At 45.9% G+C, this 25,268-nt stretch overlaps 2 protein-coding genes across 4 annotated transcripts in view; one reads left to right on the plus strand and one right to left on the minus strand.

The window, feature by feature from the left end:
* INSYN2B (inhibitory synaptic factor family member 2B) overlaps window positions 1-22,958 on the minus strand; it is a 116,001-nt gene extending 93,043 nt beyond the window's left edge. Inside the window, exon 1 of the mRNA XM_047784849.1 lies at window positions 22,645-22,958. The gene's annotated coding sequence lies outside the window, so the exon portion shown is untranslated. The remainder of the gene's footprint in view (window positions 1-22,644) is intronic.
* Window positions 1-25,268, plus strand: part of DOCK2 (dedicator of cytokinesis 2) — a 404,312-nt gene that overhangs the window by 283,278 nt on the left and 95,766 nt on the right. For all 3 annotated transcript variants that reach the window (XR_007135520.1, XM_047784590.1, XM_047784680.1), the window contains exon 28: window positions 24,940-25,038. Coding sequence is in view for 2 of the 3 variants with exons in the window: in XM_047784590.1 (XP_047640546.1) it covers window positions 24,940-25,038 (99 nt within the window). In the remaining variant the exon portion in view is untranslated. The remainder of the gene's footprint in view (window positions 1-24,939; window positions 25,039-25,268) is intronic.

The raw sequence follows: 25,268 nt of genomic DNA on the forward strand, positions 1-25,268 counted from the left end.
AGAGGAAGGGTGAATCCCCTGCCCAGGACTGCTGGGGGCAGAGGTCACCTGGCAGTGCTCAGAGTGGGATGCGATCTTCTTTCCAATAGGAAGCTTCTGGGCTCAGACATCCGCAGGGCATATCGATAAGTGTGTGGAAAAGGAATGGCCTGAGAGACTGCATCTGTCCTCTTCTCTGGAGAGATTTAGCCAGGGAACCTTACTTTAAAGACTTGGCTAAACAAAGTATTTACCAAACTGGTACAGAGGCTCCCTAGATTCAGTTCTCCTTCATGTCTCATGGCCAAGTTGGTCTTATCTGAATCTGCTGAAGTTCAAAGCAAGACACATGTGTGCGACTAATGAGCCCAAACATAGGCTGCAGGGTCCTAGGAAAGAACAAGACACAGCTCTATGAGCCTTAGGGAAACAGTCAGATGAGGAGAGGAGACTCGGATTTGTAGAAGTCTGAAGTCTGGATGGTCTTTCAAGTTTTGCCACAAATCTGCCTCATATACTGGGTCTGGACCCTTTGGTTCCTGAAGCCTCAGCTTCCTCCTCTGTCCTGCACGGGCGGGGCTTGATGATCTCCAAGAGCCATTCCTGGCTGAGCAAGTGCTAAGCCCTGTGGCACAAATTACAGATGCTGCATTCAGTGCCTCCAAGAAAAGGCTTTTCAAAGATGGACTGAGTTTCTGGGAGCAGCGAGAACAAAATTAGTAAAATGATGCCAAGAGAGAGCCACAAATGATGCTCTCAATCCTAGAGGCTGTCCCAGATCCCTGGGTGTGTTCAAGGCAAGGCTGTGGTCTACTCGGGCCCACCCTCTTCCCTCGAGTCCCTCTCTCTTGGGTTATGTTAGAAAGATCACTCAAGTAACCTTAATCATCTCAGGTAGGATTCAGGTAAGATTTAAGGAAGGACTTCCATATAAATACTTCTAGAGGTCTGAGCAGGTACCCAAAAAGGGAGAAAGGCATCATCTACCTTTTGGATGCTGGGCACAGGTGTATTCTGCATTCCTGAAGAGCTGTGTGCTAAGAAAATGCATTGAATCAATCCTATTTAAAATGCACTGGGAGTGTTCACTGTTTAAAGCCGCTGGAATGCCCTTAAGTTCACCTGTTTGTAAATACAGATTTTGTTTAACTAGGATTTTAAATAAGCAAGGTTCCCTGCCTGAATCTTTCTGGCAAAGGACAGTATGAATTCAGGCTTTCTTAGAGACAGAGAAATGGATTCAATTTGTTCTCACGGTTCCTTTTAGACCTCTAAGTCTGGGCTTGCGTCAAAGATAAGAAAAACGTACAAAAACCTTTCTGTCTTGGCCAGTATGCGGTTTCTGCCTCTGGAGGATCTGTCGAACCAGCACTGTCTTTCTGAGCACATCTCCATCATCAGCACCAGGCAGGGCTTTTCCCAGAGCCCACTGGGGCTTGAGTAGAAATTGAAGTTCTAGTCCACTTCCATTCACTCTGAAATTCGTGTGTTCCATGAGGGCAGGGACTGCCTGTGGTTTTGCTTCTCAGTGCCTAATGTGAAGCAAGTACTCAATAAATAGGGATGAAGGAATGAGTGAAAACAGGCCCCATCAGTACTAGTTGGCTGTGTGACCTTTAGCCAGTTACTTAACTGCTCTGAGCCTCAGTTTCTGCATCTTTACCATGGCAGTAGTAAGAGTTTCTTCCTTAGAGGTCATTGTGGCAATTAAATGAGACAAAATAAAGAAAGCACTTAACACATTGCCTGACATGTAATGAGCACTTAAACAATGTCTGCTGTTATTATTTCAGTTACTGCTCTCATCTTGTCCTTTCCACAGCCCAGTGGGAATAAGTATAACCACCCCCACTGAGAAAACTGAGGTGTCAGGTGCCCGCCCAAGGTCACAGGTGGAGCTGAGACTCTTTCCACTGCTGAACAGTCAGCGAGTAAAAACCACAGAAGGCTCTCAATCCTGCTAATGGAACAGCAGAGACAATGCTCTAGGAAGGCTGGGGAACATATGGAAATCTTTTGGGTTTTCCAGGCTCCCTGAGTGACCTGGCTTTGTGGGTGAAGAGCTGGCCCTGTTAGCTCCAGATGTGGTTGCGTCCTAGTTAGTCCTGCTGATCTCCTTGCCCCCTGTACTCCCCCTGCTCACGGCCTTTCATCATTTCCTTAAACAAGCCCGCTCACAGACACACAGTGTTAAGCAGTAGAAGGGGAGGTTTCCACTGCGACATCCATCCTGCCTGAGCCCAGCTCCAGGAGAGGCCTTTCCAGCTCACTGCATCCGAGATGCTGTGTGCTGGGCTCTTAAAAATAACATAGACACACTACTGTATAAAACAGAGGATTAACAAGAGCCTATTGTATCGTACAGGAAATCTACTCAGTAGTTTATAATAACCTATATGGGAAAAAAGAATGGAGAGTTTTATATGTATAACTGATTCACTTTGGTGTACACCTGAATCTAATATAACACTATAAGTCAACCCTACTCCAATAAAAATTTTTTAAAAGAGGGTTAAAGCAATGCAGGCACATTTAAAATTCACCTGGTGGGCACTCTCCCTGAGTGGAGCAGACGTCTCTGCACATAGGAAACGTGAGGTTCACATGCACCTACTTGGACAGAGCACGGTCTTTATTCAGCTCCAGCATCTGCTCTTACAGCGAGGAGGAAGAAGTCCAGACTAAGTGTGCACACAGATAACACGGAAGCTTGGCTTGGCAGGAAAAGGCACCTGCCCCATCCACAGTTTGCTGCGCTATTGTTAATGAAGAACTTATGAAACTGTTGGGTACCATCTTTGCCTTCCTTCTCCCATCTAAGCTTGGATTTAGGGGGACAAGGAAAAGCCGCAGAGGTGAGCAAAGAGAACAGGGCTAACAGAACGCCTGAAACACCCATTATCAGAATAATAGGGCTGACGACTTAGAATGTTCTCGTTGAAGTCCTGGTGTGTGTGTATTTAAATCGTAGCTTTCCATACACACACAGGGTGGCTGTTTTCTTCATCTGTGCCCCCCCCCACCCCTTCCTGATTATTAAAATAGAGGACCAAGAGGGCATTTTTCTTTTTTTGTGTGAACTTGCCGCATGAGGTTTAAATATTCATTTTATAAGAACAATGTCACATTTTAAGATTCAGTGTTAGGCATAGAGCTCTCTTAAAGATTGCTAAATATGTGCTAAGGCCAGGAAGAAAGCTGGTATGCCAGCAATGCCCAGCAGTGAGAGGCCATTCATGCAGAAGAGGCTGTCATTCATCAGCCACCCAGTCACCCTCATAATTGACTCCGGGTAAAGGGCTTGCACCTTTTCACACTTCTCTATTTTGCCAAAAATACCTAAGATGGTAGGGAAAATATATAGCATGCTTTTTGTCCCACAAATGATTGTGTTTTATCAGCATGACCAGCTAGCTCATGGTAGGTCTGGTAAGCAATGACACAGGTTCCTAGAATCCAGATCAATTAGATTCTATTAAAAAATACTGACTTTCAGAATATTTAAGCCTAAGACTCGGCAGAAACAACGTGTGAAAATGTAGGTAGCATTGCAGAATATTATCAGAATATCCAGATAAGAGTAAATGAGGTTAAATTAAATTAAACCAGTATAAAGCTGTATCATCAGAAGGCAGGATGTTGGATCTCATGCTATCAATCTCTCAAAGAATTGCCTTTACTGAGCGTGTATATGAGAACAGCCAGGCTGAGCTGCATTTGTTGCAGCTGATTAAGGTAAGGTCTACTCAGCTTCTCTAAGTCTTTTTATAAAGACTCATGATGAATTCCTGCCAGTGTCTAGTTACAGAGGGGAAAAACGTGTGGTCCCTGCAGAAGGCTGTACTTGCCTTCCATGTCAGAAAATTAAAACTGTGTAAATTGATGTATTTCCCTTTTTTTTCTGCCTTAGCTGCCAGAGGACTCAGAACCGGATCCTCTGGTATTTACATCTGCTTTGTGGTGGTGCCTTGAAAGTCACTATTTCTGTTTCTTGCAATAGATGAACTCACTCCACAGCATTGATACTATGTCTTGGGTCTTAATCTGTCATTCACCTCACATATTTTGGGAAGTGAGGAGGCTAAAGTCCTATATTCAATATGTCATAGAATAAAAGGGAGAAATTGTCAATTGGAAAGGAACCCAAGGTCCTAGGATGGGTTTTCAATATGGATTAGAGCATTTCTGTCACTGAAGATGACCAGTAGTGGAGGGTGAGTCATCGTACTTAGCATTCTTGGTCATCATCTCATCCATTCACTTATACTAGTCTTGTGCAATATTTAAACCTCTGTATCTGTAATCAGACACCCCAGTACATTACATTGGTAAATGAGGGCAATGAGAGCCAGTTTAGGTTGACCAGTAGTCTGTTTGCGATTTCATAATGATTGGTAAATTTAGTCATATGTCCTGCCTTTGTCATTGGCCATAAACTAAGGAACAATAAATGAGAAGACCCCTGAGGACAGAAAATGAATAATCTTTATCACTGATTTCTCTACTCCTAGCATAAAGTCTGTCAGATTTCCAGTGTCTGTGAAGGTTTGTTGAATTAAATTAAAATGAATTGAATATAATTGAAATCACTTGAATTACACTGAACAGGATTAAATCAAATTGCCTAGTCTTGCCTTACATCAGGGGAATGTCTCACCTTTGCTAGCTAATCAACTCTAACAACAGAACAAAAGTAAGCATAGTGTGCTAAGCATACTGTTTAGAATTTAAATATGTGTTCACTCAAAAAGTATTTATTGTGCACATTTTGTATTCAAGTACCATGCTGGGTAATGGAAAGACAGTGGTGAACTAGGCAGACATTGTCCCTGCCCTTGAGAGGCTCTGCCTAGGAAAGGAAACAGGCATTAAACAAGCCAATGCATTAATAAATAACTAATTAAGAACTGTGATAAATGCTAGGAAGGAAAAATATAAAGTTTGTAAGAAGAATAAAATAAGGAATCTTTTGGAACAAGCTAATTTGTTCAACTTAGAGAAGGCCATTGTGTTTGAGCAGAGCAGAGGGAGATGAACCCAAAGAAAGGAATTTAGATTTTATTGTGGCTGAGTAGAGACATCAATATAAGACTTTGCTTTTTTTTTGAATCAACTCTAGCTGCTCCCTGATGGGGAGAAAACAAAATTGGAAGCTATTGCTGTGATTCAGGGAGATATGGTGGTGGATTGAACTAGGGTAGAGAGAAATGGAGTGAGTCTAGCCATATTTCATAAATAGAATTGGAAAGAACTTGGCCAGAAAGAGAAGGTGTCAAGATGCATGAAGCTTCCCATATAGGCAACCTGGAGGATGGAGGCCCTATTTCCTAAGATAAGGAAGAGGATCATACTTAAGGTGAATGAAGAGGTTAAGATCAAGCAATCCAATTGAGCATCTTGAGTTTGAGGCACCTGTAAAATATTTACCTGGAATTTCAAATAGGTAGTTGTGTATACAGAGTCATTCTGTAAATATTCACGGAAAACCTAACCTGTGTGTGTAGGTGTGTGTAGGTGTGTAGGTGTGGGTAGGTCATGACACCTGTGTGTAGGTATGTAGGTGTGTGTAGGTCATGACACCTGTGCCAGACACAGGTGTGTGTAGGTCATGACCCCTGACCTCTAGGACCTTAAAGCCGATAGCTTAAGATGACAAATTAAAAAGTATTGCAATAAAACATTGGGAATGATTTTTGAAAAAACATCAGAGGGAAAAAGAAATGAGGCTGTATGAGTTGAAGAGAAGGGAAGAGCTTCCTGCTAGATGGTGGACGTCAAGGTAGAGAGAGGAGAGAAGGCATGGATGACAGACCCAAGGCAAGGCAGAATTCTCATTGCCCAGAACAGAAAGCACTGGCACCACCCCTGCCTGGGCGGTGCTCAGCATCCGTCACCTGGCCAGGTGTAGGCTAGGACATGGAAGATGCTATATCCTGATCTTCTACTGGGTTAAACCGAGGAGTGTGAGAATTGGCATTTAAATTGTTAAAATGAGGATCTGGAGGGAACCTACACACTCTAAAGGAGCCAAGTAATGGGAGGGATATTGGCCAGGTTTGCCCTAGAGAATCTGCTTCCCTAGCAGCCAGGAAAACAGAAGCAGGACTTGGGGCTATCCCAGCCACTGCCCGTGGATTCCCACTGGATGCCCCTACAACATCTGTATGGGGAAATAAAATATCCTGCTCCTCTGTTCTGTATTCATGAGAACTGTTGCCTTTGCCTAAAGGGAGTTTGGGAGGGGTGAGGGTGCTCTTTGAAGAAGTGCCTCTGTGAAGTTGTCCCGGTGCTGTGGGTAGAAATGTACACCCGTGATCTGCTGTGAGATAGAACCCAGGCAACCCCTGCCTGGAGTTTCCCTAAATCAGTCTAACCTGGAGTAGCCCTGACATGACTTAGCCGACATTGACAAGACACAGACCCAGCTTCCTCCCTCCCCACCAGAGAGTCATAGGAAAGCCCTTGGGTCTTTCCTTGCCTCACTGAGTACTCAAGGAAACCCCTCTGGTCCTAGGTGCACCCTGCTCACTGCTGATGTAGCCACTGATCATGCAAGCCCCAAAGCGGGGCAGGTTTTCTGGTTCAGTATTGCTTAAGGGTCCAGCCACCCTAGGGGCACAGCCAAGGCAGGAATTACTGATGTTTGCTACCCAGAGCCTGAATTTACCACCCATCCTAGTCCTAGGAGGTTTTTATTTGTTTGTTTGTTTGTTTGTTTTTGTTTTTGTTTTAATCCATGTTTTCCTTCTGTGTCTGTCTTTACCTCCCTTTCGGCATCCTGTATCTCTTTTCCTTTCTCCTGACATCACTTGCTCGCTGGAGTGCTTTGCTCCAAAGCTCTCCGAAGCAGAAGTTCTCCCATCAGAGCCCCCCGGAAGGCTTGTTAAACACAGATCCTTGGGTGCACTCCCAAGGTTCTGATTCATCAGGTCTGGGATAGGGCCTGAGAATGTGTATTTCAAACAAGGTCCAAGGTGATGCCCGTGTGGCTGGTCTACCTTGTGAGAAGACTACTCCAAGGGGAGGGGACAAAATTCCTGGCTCCCTCTATGGACATGGGAGGGAAGGAGAGGGAGAAGGGAAGGAAAATTACAGGATGGTTGAAGTGCAGATAAATATTTCAGTTAATTACCATGCCGTTGAATGATGACATGCCATTATTATGCCATTGAATGGTATCATTCACCATCTCATGTTGAATGATAACATTTTTTGACCAAAAAATGATTTAGATGCAGATATTTGAGAATTCTTCTGTTTGGTGAGGCAGACTGAGGGGAATTACATTATATCTTGTATCCCTGGTGACCACAGGCCTGTCCTCGTTCACAGTTCCTCCTTAACCTGGAGCTCAGGACCCCTGGCTTGGGACACCCAGCCTTTATTCCTTATCGGGCAATTTTCAGAAAGTTGCTCCCTCCTACCACCAAGCTCAGACAGTGATTTTTCTTTCTGTTGCCTGGACTTGACATTGAGAAGCCTGGCGTCGTCTACAGAATGTTATTTGCAAGTAAAATGTCCAAGTGGCAGGAGAGAGGCTGGGGAGAGGGGCCGCTAGAAGTGGTGAACTGTGACAGACAGCAGCCAGCAGGAGCTCTCAGCACTCTGGCCAGCGCTTCAGCTGGGAAGAGCAACCCTGCAGCATCCCTGCCTGCAGGACCTCCTGCTGCCTCTCCCCACTGCACCTGGGGACAGGGCTGCCCTTGAAAGGGCCTAGTCAAGGCCGTTAGGGCAGAAACTGCCCCTAGGGCTGCATCTTGCAGTGGCAATAGTGCAGAGTGGGCAGGCTGGGGCTGCCTGCCTTCAGATGTGGTCGGTGCCACATACTAGCTGAGTGTAATTTTGGACAAGCTACTTTTCCTTTCTGTGCCAGTTTCCTCATTTGTATAAGGCAGATAATAATAGCAACTACCCCCAAAGTTTTTGTGAGGATTCAGAGATATGCCTGTAAATTGCTTAGCATATATCTGCCGCTTAGCAAGTGTGCAAATAAAAAGGCGCCTTCAGCATTCTTTACTGTTATTCTGTCCTGGATATTGGGGTTCGTGTCTCAGTGTTCCTCCTGGACCACGAGCTCCCTGAGAGCAGTAGTCAGGTCTGATTTCTTTTGGTATGCATTCATTTAATCACCAAACATCGGTTGAAGCCCCGCTATGTGCCAGTCACTGGGCTAAGGGCCTAACATCTGGCCCTGCAAGTGGTATGCAAGTGTTGACGAATGGGTCATGAATGAAAGGGACAGAATGGTGAGACAGTTACAAAAGATCCATTTTATTAAGTAATACTGAGTGCTGAAGCCCTGCTTCCCTAACTTCAATGGGCCTACTACACCACTGGGAATTATCTTAGAATCAGATTCCGATTCATCTAGTGTGGCCTGGCACCCATGATTTTTCATTTCTAACAAGTTTCCAGGTGACCCTGATGCTGCTTGTCTGTGGACCACACTGAGCAGCAAGCCACTAGGTACCCATGCAAGCACTTACTGCATGCAAAACCTTATGAGTTAGAAATGAGGAAAAGTAGGTTCATGGGAATTGAGCAGCTGTTTAAGATAGCTGGCCAGTCTGCAGTCAGCATGGCCTGCCTCATTTTTGTCTATTATGCTACACTGGCTCCCTAAGAGCAGAGGTTTCCAAAGTTTCCTGTGCATTTAGAATCACCCAGGGAGCATTAAAAATCCTGACATGTGGCTATATAAATCGCAGGTAACGTGCAGCAGATTTGGGGAAAACCGTGAAGCTCCCACTGTGGTGCAACAGGATCGGCAGCGTCTTGGGAGCACTGGGACACAGGTTCAATCCCCCACCCGGCACAATGGATTAAGGATGCGGCATTACCACAGCTGCAGCTTAGTTCACAGCTATGGCTGGAATCTGATCCCTGGACCAGGAGCTCCACATGCTGCATGGTGGCCAAAAAAAAAAAAAAAAAAAAAGTTTGGGAACAACAGCTTCCAAGCCCCACCTCACCCAGTGAACAGGGAACAAAAAGGCCTAACTTTTCCATCTCTCCAATTTCAGGTGCTAGTCAGAGACTTTCAGAATTTAGAGCTATAGCCCTCTTTATAATTTTACAGATAAGGGATCAAGTCCAAGCCAGAGCAGTGACAATGCCTGATCCTTAAACACAGGCCACCAGGGAACTCCACCTATACTCTTGATTGTAATCATTTACTGAGCACTTATGCTAGGAGCAGTACCATTATCCACTTTAGGGATATAATCACACTTCATCTACACAACACCCTGAGAAGTCAGCTTTATTTCCAGAGGCCTACACAGCTAGGAACTAGGGAGCCGGGATGCAAATTCAGCCATGGGTAACTCTAAGTCACCACACTGAGAGTAGAAGGAGCTGGTTGCCTAGATTTGTTTTATAGATGAAGACCAGAGAGGGAAAGCAGCCTGCCCTGCAGCACACAGGAAGCAAGTAGCAGGACCGGAGCTGAGATCAAGGTCACCTGACTCTGGGCTCAGTGTTCTTTCCTACTGTGTCCATGGACATGAGGCTAGAAAGAATAGCCGGGACTCCGAAATCTTCCCACTCAGGCTCAAGCCATCACAAAGTGGGGAAGCTACATTCCATGACAGACAAAACTTCTGTCCAGTTCCCTTGATTGGAAGAGAACCCTTTACCAAACTGTGAGCCTCCTCAAAGCAGACTTAATTTAGCACTACCACTGAGGTATCTTCCCAATCTATGCCCCGTTTACTCTTCCATCTGAGACCACATATCTGTTCATTTGGCAAATACATCTCGCTTACCTCTGTGCGCCAGCCACTATACTGCAGAGAAGAGATAAGGAGAAAGTAGGACCCTAACCAAGTGTCTGCCTTCACAGTCCTATGGCAGAGCCAGACTGATAAGGAGAAGGCTCCAGAAAACTCTGATCAATGCCATCAGAGTGATGATTCCAGAGGCGTGAGAGCTCAGAGAAGGACCTCCAACACTGCTTGGGGTGGAGAGCGTCCCAAAAGACTTTCTAGAAGAAGTGCTTTCAAATATGAGACCTGAAGTTCAGTAGAGGTGATGAGACAAATTGTTTAAAGGTGTAGGGGTTGTGTGTGTGTGTGTGCGCCTGCACACGCACATGTGCATATTCACACACACGCTGAGGCTGGGAACAGCATGTGACCGGGCTGTCAAAGGGGATCAGACTATGATCCGGATAGTGCATTGGAAGAGAACCACACAAGGTCTGTGTGGCCTGATAGTAGAATTAAAGGAGTGGGTAGGAAGAGGGAAGGAATGGGAAGAAATGACATTGAAAAGGGGCCAACCATGCAGGGGATCACACTCTGTGCAAAGAGGTCTGAATTTCTTCTAAGAGTCAGTAGGATCTGTAGAAGATTTTAAGCAAGAGTAAGAGTTGGTCTCATTGCCATTTCGGTAAGATCACACTCTGACTGCGATGTGGAGATTAGAGGGGGCAGAGCTGGAGGCAGGGGACCACTTAGGAGGCTACTGCAATAATCCAGGCGGTGAAGATGGGAGCTTCAATCAGGGCAGAGACACCTGGGGGAGGGAAACAAACACATCCAGGACAAATGTCTAACGCTCTGGGGCTTGGTGATTTATGGAATCGAGGTGTGGGGTGGGGATCAGAATCAGGGACGAGGCCTGGATCATCGTCTTGAACTAGCAGGTGGGTCTAGAAAGAGCCCATGGAGGAGAAAGAGGAGGCTGAGAGGGGGAGGGTGGCGTTGACGTGCTTATTATGAGCTGCCTACGGGTGTCCTGAGGGGAAATGTTCAGCACGAAGCTGGACTGCTGGAATTCTGTTTATTTATCAAAAAAGACCCTGAAGCTGTCAACACTTTGTAATCTTAGGATCCCATGAGAAATGACTGAAAGAATGACAGCTTGACCCTAATCATAGACGGGTTACTTTGGCTCATTATGTGGCTCAGGACAATCAGCTAATACCACAAGGGCCTGCTGGGCACTGGGACAGCTAAGACGACCTTTTTTTATTTAAAATCACAGAAGTCGGATAGTCCCACTGGTCTCCTTGATGGGAGTTCACCCCCCCACCACCACCACTCACCCAATGGGAAACCTCTAACTGAGCACTTTCCACATGCCAGGCATAGAGGACACTGGCTGTGGAGGAAGGTCCTGGCCTTGGAGTGTCTCTGGGGCTAGTGGAGAACATAGACGCCTGGGCTTATGATTACGAGTCCATGTTACAGGCAGGAGGAGAGTTGGGCAGCTGTATTCAAGAGACCCAGATATTCTTAGACTTTAGAATGCTAAGTATTACTAGGGAGAGGATGCCAATACTTAGGGCACGTTTTTCCATTTTCATTTTGGTGACTTATGCAAAGTTCACAACTACAGACTGGGACTTCAAATTAAGCTTCACAATTTTTTACATTTTCCAATTTTATCACAATTCTGATTTCCTCTGAGCCCTTAGGAAGACCACCCCGGGCCTACTAAGCTGAGGCTGTATTCCTGGTGATGTGGACAATGAAAGGAGACAGAGTCAAGTGTTACTGGAGCAGAGGGAGGGAGTGCCTAGCTCTATCTGAATAGAAGAGCATCAGGTGGAATCAGGGAAGGCTTCATGGAGAAGGGGATGGCATTTACATGGGCCTTTAACAATGAAATAGATGTCATGGGGTGTAAAACAAGGCATCCTTGACTTGGGCAAACACCAAAGGAGTGAAGAGAGGTTCAGAGTAGATGGTATGTAGGTGGGACGTGGGGTGGGGAGGGCAGGGAGAGAAACAGGATTCCTTTGCCTTGAATGTCATTCTGGGGAGGCACCAAGAAGCAGTGGGGAAAGGACCTTCCCTGCAAGTACCCACAGGAACCAGGCAGGCACATGAACGAAGAACGAGGTAGGGTGATCATGATCCTGCTTTGCCAGGGATTGAGGGCTTTCTGGGGACACAGGAATTTTTGCTCTAAAACTGAGATATTCCTCGGCAAACCAGGATGAGGTGGTCACTCTTGAATGAGGCCGGGCTCTGCCTACCTGGAAAGTGCTTGCCCACCCCCCACCCAGTCCTTCCCACTTGAGGAGGCAGCTCCCAATGCCCCCATATGGGAATGCAGAATGCAGGGTGGTATCTCTGACTCTGCCGAATACCCCAGAGAAGTTGAAAATCCAAAATGTACGCAAGAGCTTCTGGTTTTAATGTGTTGACCAAAAAGTCAATTGTTTTAAAAACACTGTGCCAGTCAAACAGATCGTTTCTGTGAGCTACATGAGGCCCGTGGGCTGCCGGTTTGAGGATCTCTGGGCAAAGCGACATAAGCAAAGTGCCCACATCCTGCTCCACTCCTGCCCTGAGGCCCCTTAAACGCACATTCAGACAATTTTCATTACACAGAGTGACTGCAGTGATCAATCGTTTGGTTTTTAATTTGATGTCCTTAACCATATTTGGAAGCTGGGCACAGAATGTAATAGATCAAAGCAGGGATGAATAGTGGTAATAGAGACACCCATTCAATTTGTCTTTGAAAGATGAAATGAGTGCTCAATGGCTTGTTCTTCCCCAAATCTGGAAACCTGTGGTGAGAAAGTTAAAGAAGAATGTGCATCTCAAACATCAGCCTGAGGTGAGGTCCCTTTATTCTGGGATTAGGACAACCTCTGGCTGAGACAGGAGAGGGAAAGAACAATCATTGTGTTTATGGGGAACTTAGAGGCTCGGGGGCTAGTCATCGACAGGTAGTAGATTATGGTATAGTTATTCAGCACTGTAATCAGAACCAGCTCTGCCACTTCCAGAGGCTGTGTGGCCATGGGGAAACCACCTAACCTCTCGGGTCTATGGCTTCCCTATTTGTGTTCAAGGAAGCTGGCTTGCAAAGACTCCCAAGCATCACCCTCCCCATCACCTCTCAAATTCTAAGCTTCAGCTTCAATTCGACTTTTGCTAGGATTTCTCCAGGCCTGCCAGGGTGAAAGAGTCAGCAGGGGTTTTAAAGAACAAATCAGTACAGACAACTGTGACATCTTTTTTTCTTTTCTAGATGGAATTAATAGATATGGGGCTGTAGTAAGTTGATCTGATATCTGGGCTCCACCAGGCCAGCTCTCTGGATGGCATTTTTCATTGTGTCACTTGATTTTTCTTTAATTGAGTGTGGATCAGAACACAGAGCTGGGAGCTAGAAGCAGGAGGAAGGCATCAAAAGCAGGGGCTCTGTGGCCAGGGAGCCTTCTGCTCTCAGAGAGGAGAGGGTGGGGCAGGTGGGGGAGGACCTGCATTCAGGCCAAGCTGCAGTGTCACCTTTATTAATGATGATGGGGAGAGGGAGTCAGCAGGCAGCTAATGCGGACTGCAGAGGATGGTAATTGGAAGTTGTTGTTACTCTTCCAAAGGACAGGGAAGTGGAAGTGGGACAAATGGGAATTTAAGAGGAGGGAGGTGAGCAGAGGGAAAGAATGAAAAAAATGGGGTATGATGTCATTTGGAAAATTGCAAACCAATAAATCAATGAGGTATCATCCCCAGGACAGAGAAGAAACTGCCTAAGGAGCCAGGCAGTCAGGGAGCTGGGGGCTGACAGGAAAGACAAGATCAGTAGGCAATCCAGCGTCCTCACCAGGGGTTCAGCCAGAACATGAGCCCCCAGAATGGACTTCCACTCCCTTCTGTCCCTTCCTCCTTGAGCCTTTTTTTTTTCTTTTGCATGAATGACATCAGAAGGAGTGCTTTATCCAAAAGGGCTTTATAGGAGCTCATTAATGTGAACCCTTGGAATCAGCTTTTCAAACAGTTATCTCTGAGTTCAGCTTCATAGGATTTTTTTTTCATCATTGGAATCAGCTTCATAAACGCCAGAGCATGATAATTCTGTCAGTTTTTACTGTTAACAGATGAAATAGTACTCCCTTTATAGAAATGAAGAGCAAAGACTTTGGGTAGCATTCTTTGGTTCTCAAGACCTTGTCAGTGGAGCTAGCTGGCCTGAAGGCAACCCAGTAGGCAGGTGCCTGCTTGGCATCCCATTACCAACAGATTGAGATTCAAAGCTCTCAGCCTGGAATTCAAGGGCCTTCCCTTTCACCCCTCAAAGATCTCTTGTGATCTCCCTCTCTGAACCTCTGCTGTACCAAAACACCTTGCTCATTTTCACCTCTGCCTCTTTTCCCCACTGCACTGTACACGTACAAGTGGGATTGCAACTTCTCAGCACATGTACTATCCCTCCCCCTCCCTTGCCTGTAACAGACATCACTAGTCAATTGCCACACTCTTTCCTGCTGAGCTAGAACTTGACCTTAGAATCATTCCCCACACAGCTCTTTAAGCAGTTATTGCCAATCAATCAAATTCATCAAATTATAAAATAAATTTTTTTTCTTCTCCAGATGTCCTTTCCCACTCTTAGTTTAATCCCTTTCATTCTTATAGTTCCTCAAACTCCACATACCCTGTAAAATTCTCCCTGAATGTTCCTAACTACAAAGGTCATTCCCACTTCTTAAAAGCCTTGAGAAAATTGTACCTATAACATTCATTTTGTACCTGTCATTCAGCATTATAGTATCTATCTCTCTACAGATCAGAGTTTCTCACTTCGGCACCAGTGACGTTTTGAGCTGGCTCCTTCTTTGTGGTTAGGGCTGAACTGTGGATTATTGATATTTAGCAGCATCCCTAGCCTTTACCCAACAGATGTCTCCCCCTCTCCCTCTGTTATGACAGTCAAAAGTGTTTCCAGACGTTGCTAAATGCCCTCAGGGGGACAAAATTGCCCCCAGGTTAGAACTACTGTGTGTGTGTGGTGTGTGTGTGTGAGAGAGAGAGAGAGAGAGAGAGAGAGAGAGAGAGAGAAGGATGGAAGGAAGGCAGGCAAGAAAGAAAGAAAGAAAGAAGGAAAGAAGGAAGGAAGGAAAGAGAAAGAAAGGGAGGGAGGGAAGGAAGGAAAGAAGGAGGGATGGAGGGAAAGAAAGAAAGAAAGGAAAGAAAGAAAGAGGGAGGGAGGGATGGAGGGAAAGGAAGGAAGGAGGAAAGAAGGAAAGAAAGAGAGAGAAAGAAAGAAAGAAAAGAAAGAGAAAGGAAAGGAAAAAAGAAAAGAAAATGCCCTATGAGTCTGAGACCTTCAGGGTATGGACCATGATCATGCCTAATAAACTCCTTACACAGAATAGGTGCTAAGTAAATATTTGCTAATTGATTGATTAATTGGGAGTGGGAATTGACTGGGAAGGAGGAAACCTTTCCCTAGTGTGGATTAAGAGCTATACCACCAATGTTTCATTGCTTCAGTCAAGCACTGCTGAGTTGTGCAATGCAGAGAGCCTGCAAAGAGGTCACTCCACACACACCCATAAGCTGTTATCAGACCCTTGCATCTGAGTGTGATGGGACTAGCAGATCACTTGCAACAATGACAGCTAGAGCTATTGGGGCGGGGGGTGCTAGGAGAGGCCTGGTTGAAATTTGGGCTTGAAGTCTAGAACACTACCTGCAAGACCTTCTTGACTCTTCTTCACTAGAAGGAGGCAGGAGGAGTAAACTGAAGACATCTTTTACCCACAAAGTGATCATCCATCCTGAAAACTCTCCTGCCTGGTTGCCTGGTTATCTGTGAACATGCTTGTCTGCCTGCCCCTCCACTCCTTGGAACGTGGAGGCTCTGTAAAGGGAAACCAAGGGCAGGGCGAGCTTGTATAAATCATCAGCCACGGAACAGCTTTCTGGGTCCACAGGGAGGCTTAACTCACCCTCCATGAGTCAACAGAAAGCTAATTCCCTACCCGCCCCCAGCTGATCAACTAACTTGCTGGTGAACTAGAAAGAGGACTGAGGCTGCACATTGTGAGATGGCGTTTTCAGGGTCCCTGGTGTTGCCAGGCTCTACAGGGACCCTCTGCATCTGCCTTCTACTTCATCTTCTCAACAGTCCTATAGTCACACTGTTATCCCTGTTTCAAAGACCAGAGAACTGAGACACAGGGAGGTAAAGAAACTCGTCTAAAAATACAGAGCATGTTGAAGAGAGCTGGGATTCAATCCCAGTACTTAGAATGCCCTATCCAGTGCCTTCCAGGAAAGCCACTTCTATGGAAAACCAGACATATTTCCGAATATCTGGTGTCAGTGTCCCTCACTGAACCCTTCCTGGCCTTCAAAGCCCCAAGCAATGCAGAAAATGGAGGGATTATCCTCAGCTGAGCCTAAAATCATGAAGATTCATAAGCCACAGAGCATTGTCATTAAGAGGGCTGGTCTTGTTCACTTAGCTGTGTGTCAACACTTAGCAATTAGTTTACCTGCCTGTATGATCTGCCAACCCAGCTCTACCATCCATCTCTCCATCCATCCTTCCATCCCTATTTAGGCATGAGAGATTTCTAGAATGGCCTCAACATTCTAGAGGTTTAGTGAATCGAAACACAAGCTGAATATTCTTAATAGTCAAGGTTAGGCAGTGGGGCATGGTGAAGTGACAGATTGCACACTTTCCCTTCTTCATTGTACTTTGAGGTATTGCTTAATTTTTGTGTTAATAAGATGGTGTCATGTTTACAAAACAATATAATCAAGCTGAGCTTGGCAAGTCATGTCACCTCTCTGCTCCTTGGTTTCCTCACCTGTAAAGTACACATGGTTTCACCAACATCAACTGAATGTCAGGAGGATTAGTTGAGATAAAGCATATATAGTGTTTGGCCCAAAGTAAGTGCTCAGTGACTGGTAGATGTTGTGACCATCAGCATATTTAGCACAGTGTCTGACACATAAATGTCCAACTAATATTAACTTCCCCTCTGCCAGTTCTTTCCTTCCCTTGCCACAACCCTATGAATGTCCTTCCTGAGAGATAAACAGAGGGCTGAGCACACTGCCTGACACACACTTAGCCCTTTAAATGATAATTGTTACTGCCATCCTTCAGGCCCCAGTGCCTTCTTCCTGAATCATAATATCCTTTTATGGTATTTTTCCTGTTGAAAGTTGACCTTGTGGTCTTATGCAACCTGGATGCACAAGTTTGCAGGAAAAGGTGAGGGACTGCTTGGGATCCTCATCCAGAGCCCACGTCTCAGTGATGCACTTGGCTTTGATTTTTCTCAGGAATGTGTGAGTTGAGGACAGTGCCATAGTGTCCAGGCTTTCCTGCACAGCCCTTCCTGAGGCGTTCAGTGCAAAGCTTGGAAGACCACCCTGGGTGTATGTGCCGAGAATAAATTCCTGTTTCTGAAACTATTCCTTTTGCAGTCACACTTGTGAACTTCCCCACCCACACCTCCACAGACGTAATTAGAAACATTTAGAAAAATCGTCTTCTGTTCAGTTAAAAACTGGAGTGTCCTGAATGATAGCCCCTCTCCTGGCAAGCAGCCTTCCTAAGTCCCATGGGCTCCAATGGCTTTAAGCAGAGGCTTGGAGCCGCTGTAGCAGGCTCCCACCCCTTCATCCGGCTCTGAACGACAGGGAGCGAAACCATGAACCTGAACATGCAGGCAAACGGGATCCACATGAGACTAGAGTCCATGTCCACACCTGCTGAAGGATTGCCAGTCGTTATAAAATATTTACTGAGAAGTAGTTGCTGAGCAGGGGTGACATTTCCATGAACAGGAAGAGTCATCAGTATCAGATATCCCTGCCTACAATGAGGTAACTTATGTATTCACTTGCTTATGGTATGTTTCCCCATGCATAGCCCTCTACCCAGTGGGAGTGTGAGCTCCTTAAGAGCAAATCTCTTATTAACCTCATTCATGATGGTGTTCACAACACCTCAAACCATGCCTGGAACATAGTAGGTGCTCAAGAAAGAATTTGTTAAATTAAGGAATGTGTGAAAGAATGATTCCACTCTGCCTTGATCAAATATAACTTACAATGGAGTAACCTCAGAAATACAGCAACGATCCTTTCGTTTCTGTCCTCTTCTAAGTCAAAGGTGTTCTACATGCAACCTTAACTTTTCAGAGTGTGAGCAGGGAATGGCTCTTGTAACATTCTTTTAATGTTGGGGAATACTATAATAAGTTCAATCTCTCATCTAACAAATAGTGTTTGAGCCCACATTACGTGCAAGTTCAGTTTTAGATTCCGATGATACAGCATTGAATAAGTGGACAAAAATCTTTGCTCAGGTGGAGCTGACAGTGATGACATGAGAGATGTCATGGGTTTATGAAAAGAATGCAGGATTTAGAGTCAAAAAGACCCAGATTTTAATTCCTGCCCCACCATATACTGAATGTCTCTCTAGGCCAGCTGCTTGACCTCTGTGTTTCTCACTTTCCTCTGTAAAATGTGCATAAGGCTGACCACGTGAGGTTGTTGAGATGACTCAGTGGGATGGAGTCCTCAGTGCAATGGAGTCCTGAGTACAAGGGATGAAAGAACAGAATTTGCTTCCACCCCCGTTTGCGAGTGAACATCCCATTGTATCCCTTGGAAGATTTAAAGTGACCCCACACTACTGGCTCCAGCTAAGATCAGAATATGTTGATTTCAATGGAATACTACTCAGCCATAAAAAATAACAAAATAATGCCATTTGCAGCAACATGGAACTAGAGACTCTCATACTAGGTGATTAAGTCAGAAAGAGAAAGACAAATACCATATGATATCACTTACATCATCTGGAATCTGGTATATGGCGCAAATGAACCTTTCCACAGAATAGAAACTCTTGGACCTATGGTTGCCAAGGAGGAGGGGGAAGGAGTGGGATGGACTGGGAGTCTGGAGTTAATAGATGCAAACTATTGCTTTTGGAGTTGATAAGTGATGACATCCTGCTATATAGCACAGGCAACTTTATCTAGTCATTTATAATGAAACATGGAGGATAATATGAGAAAAAGAATGTACATATGTGTGTGACTGGGTCACTTTGCTGTACAGGAGAAACTGAGGGAACACTGCACACCAACTATAATGGAAAAACAAAAAATCATTAATAAAAAAAGAATGTGTTGGTTTCAAAGGAAGAGTGTGCAGCCAAGGCAGGCTCCTCTTCCAGCCTGGATTCAAAGCATCCTTGTTAACCCTCCCCTCCTGCTCCTATCAGTGAATATAACTCTCAGGAGACTCTTTGGCTGTTGTCCTGACCCTCATGGTTCTGGAGAGCTGATCATTAATGCCCCACAGGGCAAGGCAGGGCTGGCTGTGCTGTACAGATGGAACCTGTCCCGGTGCATCCAGAGTACACAGCATCCAACTGGCACCTTCCTGTCTTCCTATGATGTTGTGCTTTGACAGGGAGCAGGCTACCCAAAACCCCTGGATCTGTGCCCATCAAAAAGCTTCTCCCAGGTGGAGGATAACTTGGTTGACTCTGTCTCACAGCAGGATCCCTGGGTAACCAAAGAATGTAACTGCACACAGAAGCAGGCACTTCCTACAGCCAAACAGCTGGGGGACAAAGCTTTCGATGAGGACAGTTGCATTTCAGGCTTTTGAACAATTTGGGCACTGTTGTCATTCTTCTTACCTGCCAGCAATGCCCCCCAAATAAAAGAAACTTCCCAGCAAGCTCTGCTCCAAGAGGCACACACTGGATTTACTAAACAGCTTTACTCTGGGCATGTGGTTAACCAAAATCATGTTCAGCGTCAAAGGACACTTAACTGTTTGTCCCAAGCTGTGATTGGAGTGCTTGATGTGTCCACAGACAGTCTCGAGTAGGTGGAGTCATCATTTCCTCTGCCCAGATCAGGAATTTCAATTAGCCCATCTGCTTAATTCCTCTGGACCAGAGTCAGCAGTAACAACAGTAATACTAATAGCTGTTCATATTGAGGGCTTCCTATGTACTAAGTGCTTTACACAAATTGGTCTCATTCTCATCAAATCTGCATGAAGTGAGGACTATTTCTATCCCCTTTTACACTGAGGCATGAGACTCTGCTCAAGGTCACACGACCAGTAAGAGGTAGAGCTGGAATCTGAACTCAGGCTGTCTGGCTCCTAGTTCCCCACTCCAGATGTTCTATATCGCGACAGAACCAGATGTAGGCTCCCTGGAGCACAGCCTCATCCATCAGAATTACTGCTGCACCCAGGCACCTAGCACAGTACCCAGAATCCGATCGTTACTAAGATAGATCACACACACTACTTACCCCAAAGATCACTGCAAACTACAGCTCTAAGCTTCCTGACAAATCTCTAAGATGTGAAAGGGCTTCAGAGTCCCTATTTGCCTGACACCATAGCCTCCCACCTCTGGTCCTGGGTCTACCACACAGCACCAATTCCATTCCAGAGTAAAACCTATTATATAACCACATGGCAGACAGGGGGGTGAATGGAGAAGCAACCTGATAGTGGCATATGGCTACTCTTCGTTTCCAAAGGAAATGGATGGCCCCACAGATAAAACTTGTCGTCTCCCTCAGAGCCTCCATCGGCACACAAACTTTCCTCCTTCATCTCCTCTCCTTGGCGCTCTCTGTATTTTATTTTATTTTGGTCGAGCACATTATTTGAAGTTACTATGGCAACGTGTCACCAGCTGGCATCGCATAGTAATGCTGGCATTTAGGTAGCAAGCTCCCGAAGTTGGCTCTTTCCCTCCCTCTGCGATCTCATCACTCCCACTAATCTCAGGTGAGCGGGGGACGCATCCGCAGCAACCATGCCCCTCTCCCCTCGTGGTGTTAGTTTTCAAGGCAGGGCAAACTGATCACCCCTTCCTGGTTCACTCAGTTCTGCGGGGGTCCTGACTCTGTGTGTGTAGGTGTGTTTGCTGTAGAGGTGGTGGTTAAATAGATCATGTTTGAGTGTTGCGCACCCAAACTACTGGTCTTATCAATAAGATGATGATGGTGGTGGTGCTTTTTTTATTCAAAGAAGTAGAATAATTTGGAGAGGGCTACTCTCCTGATCGCAGTTACTTAGTATCCCGGCTAATTAATATTAACGACACAATATTGAGTTTCTCTTTTTCTCTCTTGCCATCACACAGGGATGAGACCTTGACTGTTTTCCTTTGGAGCTTCAGCTCCCTCCCAGGTGTGCAAGACCTCCCTATATACTGATGGGCTGAATTAATAAGAGGATTGATTGTCGCAGATCACTGGAGAGGGTTCTATACGGCAAATAAGCTCTGCCACTCAAGGCGTTAAGTAGCCCCTCATCAGCCAAGTGCCTGCAATGATTGCATTTATTTTTACACGTTTGACCTAGTTTCAAACCCTGTCTCTTCATGCTGTGATTCATTAGCTACATTTTACACCACCCGGAATGGAGCAGAGGTGACTCTGCCTGGTTTGTGCCAGAGTCTTGGATACAGTTTCTCTTTGGGATAGAATATGCAGGTCCTCCTTGTATTCTGTTTTAAGAAGCAATTTCCTATCCAGGCACCTGGAAGGCCGCTTGGGTATGGATGAGTGGCCACCTCGTGCCTTGGTAGTAAGTAAAAGTTGACCACAAAATTTCCTCTAAGGATGGAAAGAGGGGCATTCTCATTAGCCTGAACTGCAGGGATCCCTCCCTTCTCTGCAACCCCACGCAGTACTCAGGCTTTTCCATGTTGCTAACCAGGCTGGGAGTTCAGGCTCTGACACTGTAAAGTTTGAGCAATGTCGGCATCAGGAGTATCTGAGTTGCTAGGGCAAGTGCAGTCTGATCCTGCCACCCCCAGCCCCTGACCTCTTTCTAAACATTTAAAACATGGTGGCTATAGAAGGTCTCAAACTTGTAAAAGGGGAAGGAGACAGGAAGCAGAGGTAGATTGCCGTGCTGAGGGCACTACTGGAAAAGGGATAAGCATCAGACAAGCATAATATGATTCTATCATTCTATCACTGTGAGACAAAGAGGGGTTTTTTTTTAGGGGGGGGTGTCTTTTTTTGGTTTTTAATTTAAATGACCGAGAGGAGCCTTAACTGAATTCGAACCTGCTGCTGGTGTCACCGTGCCATTTCAGAAATCAGTCAGTCACAAGGGTGGGCTTTCCAACAGATCTGATACAAAAGTGAGCTAGACCCCATAACAGGAAAGAAGGGGTGCTTCGCCTTGGAAGTGAAGCACTGCCATTTCTCATTAACAGCCCAATGCAGGTAACTTGTCCAAACTTAGTCACATCATACTACAGATCGTACTGGAAGGCACTCAGCTGGGTTTTTCTGTGTGGTGGTTAGAACGAAGGAATGAACAAGCTGGGAAAAGTAATTTTGATTGATTGATGAACAGCACACCCTGAGCAAGTCCTTGTAAAAAGCTAACAGTTTCGTTCATAAAATGGTCACTCTCTCTAGATGGGTGCCTGAACCCCTTCCTCTTTTCATTTTCTTTTGAAAATGAAGCATGGAAGTTTCTCTAAACAAGCCTTGACAATGCAGCCTTTTCACGGTAATACCAGGCAACTTGAGCTCCGAGGCTTGTTTGCTTTTTTTCTCCGCCCCCCCCCCTTCAAATTCAAATCAAGCCTTTGGAAATAACAAGCATTCAGTATCTGTATCTATGCATTTGGGGCAGCCTGCAGTTCTGACAATGATAGGTTTTCTAACACACGCACACACACACAGACACACACATACACTCACACAGAGACACGCACACGCACACACACACACACACACACACACACACACAAGCTCACAATCCCAGGACTCATTTAAGCCAAAGCTTTAAAAGTAAACTATTGTCCAACAGACGATAGCATTTTCTCTGAGAGGATGATCCATCACAAAAAATAAAACGTCCCCAGATCGCTTACCTTGAAGCACTGGAATTACCTGCAGAATGTCCTCCCTTTCTTTGCAAAACAAGCCAGGCTTTGGCCAGCAGCAGAATTACTCCAAAAGAAAAAAAATAAGTCCTTTATGTTGTAATTTTCGCTGTTTATATGCAAGAAGTGTAGTGGGTCTGCTCACGTAGGAATAAATAAAAAGCCGAAAAAATTGCACGGCAGCTACCATGTGAAAAGGAAAGACCTCTAGTGGCCACCGGCTGAATTCTTGGAGGAAGCTCTTCACAGAAGAGATGGAGGGAGTAGAGGAGACACATGCGTGTACACACACACACACACACACACACACACGCGCGACTTCAAACTTGGAAGATTTCTCCTGTCTTGCATCCAGGCTGGCCGGAGGGATGAACAATAATATGCTTGTTTCTTGGTTTCGGGGCACCTGGTTAAGTTTGCAGTGCGGGTGGTGTTCTGTCTGGTCTGAAAGGGACGGATGATTTCACACTCACCACGCCCATCGCCGAGGTCCTGAGCGGGAGAGGGGATTGGACTCCCTGGCTGGCCAGGGCGGCTGCCCCCATAGAGGCTCCAGGTCCCCAGCATTATAGTGTCATCGCCCCTGATCCCGAGAGTCCCACTTTCACACTCTCTGCCAGCTCTGCGTGTTTTCTGAACATCGAGGGTGTGTGTGATGGTCACTAGCAGGCGGAGCCGGCTTCCAGTGCTCAGATAGGCCCCGTGGCTGCTTTGAAATTCTGAAGAATTTTTACAAGGACACTTCAATTTTCACTTTGCTCCCAGCCCCACAAATTACAGAGCTGGTGCTGCTGACTGGAAGAACATGCAACTCCTAACGTCCTAATTGGAAGGAACCTAGAAGCAAATGAGAACCCGTATCTTTGGGAGTTACTTTTACAAATGTGAACTTGAAAAACATTCGATTACCCAGAGACGTCCTGTGGAGGAAAGCAGAAGGAGCTTCCTGGGGACATCAAGGCTCTTCCTTCCACCACTGTCATTGAAGTGTAAACCTGTAATCTGGGAGGAATTTTTTTCCCCACGCTGTATTTCTATAACAAAGGAAGTATTGGTTTGGGTTTTTAACAAAGACAGCAGTGCGTGCCACAAATATAATATTTGGTTCCGATATATCATTTCCAGGCCCACCCCTCTGGTGGGCATTATGTCTGATACCCTTTGGCACTGGGCTTCTCTGGAACTGCCTGCATCACACCAAGCTGGCTGTTCCGTGAGGCTGCCCTTGACAGGGCCTAGTGGGGCTAGATGGCAGCCCAATGGAGTCTGGCCAGTGACACTCTTGAGCGTCTTCTCCCAGCTGGTGGATTTATGGCCAGGACTTCCTTTACCAGGCTCCCGGAGTAGATCTCCCTAAATTCTGCTTGCAGACACTGACCGTGTCAGAAGACACCACTGTGGTATGGACTCATAACGTCTGGGAGGGAAAAAGCAGAAACGAGTGCGGTGATGTATTCTGATACATGACAGGATGTGGTTCCCAGTCCCCTGACCCCGTGGATCCTTTCAGACCCTCTTCCTCTCCAAATCCTTGCACGGACTTCCCTGTTCTCAGAACCCCTCTGGCACTTGGTCGGCTTCGCAGAACAAGGTCTTGTGCTTTTTCCCTCATGGACGTTAAATCTTGCTTTCCCAATGAGGTCATGAACTCCTGAGAGCAAGGACCTCTTCTCATTTCTTTTATCCTTGGTCCTTAGCAAGTAGCTGCTGGCTTCTCACTGGCCGATTCATGGTGGTCCACCAATTGATACTTCTTTAGGGAACTTCAGTGTATTCAAGGCACCATAGGAGCCATTTGATCCTTTTACTCCAGCTCTGGGTGTAGATAATGGGTGGATTATTGTCCCACTTTACAGATGGAACAGTTGGAGATTAAACATATAAAATTATTTACCAGAAAAACAAAGTATCTCCACCTTCTTGCCGTAGGCTGGATCTCCTGACGTCAACACTGCGCTCTTCCCAATGTACGAGCAGCTGGAGAGTTAATGGATGGGTCCCTTATTGTCTATGTCTGGAGCTGCTGTTACAGTCTCAGGCACACAATAGGTGTTCAGTAAATGCTTTTTGAATGAGTTGATGAATAAGCTCTAGGAGACATTTACTCCGAGGGAAGCTTCGCATGCTGATGTGCTAAGGAGAAATTCTCCATTCCTGGGGGCCCTTTTTATACTCACCTGGGATGAAGAGACATTTTCCTGTCTGAAGTCAAGTAAATGGAGAAGATGAAGCTCATGGTCCTCTCCCTCCCTGTTTCATGGCATTTTTCTTTATTTCTTGCAGAGTCACTTTGTGGCATGTATGACAGCCATCTTAAACCAGATGGGCGACCAGCACTACTCCTTCTATATTGAGACCTTCCAGACCAGCTCTGAACTTGTGGTGAGTCTATAGGATGCTGGGGGGCAGCGTGGGGGAGACACGTTGAACTAATGATTTGAGAGTTGAGGGATGGAGGGTCTTCCCGTGAACCTTGAGTGTGTATGGGTCTAAGTTTGCAGCCATGTTCGTGGGGTGCCCTGTTTTTCACTCCCGCTTGGGCTTGTATGTGTCACTTCTGGGACATATCTTCAGTCATGTCAGGCATGAGCCCTGGATGTCGAGTCTATGCC

Source organism: Phacochoerus africanus, chromosome 1 (assembly GCF_016906955.1).
Source record: "Phacochoerus africanus isolate WHEZ1 chromosome 1, ROS_Pafr_v1, whole genome shotgun sequence".
NCBI lineage: Eukaryota > Metazoa > Chordata > Mammalia > Artiodactyla > Suidae > Phacochoerus > Phacochoerus africanus.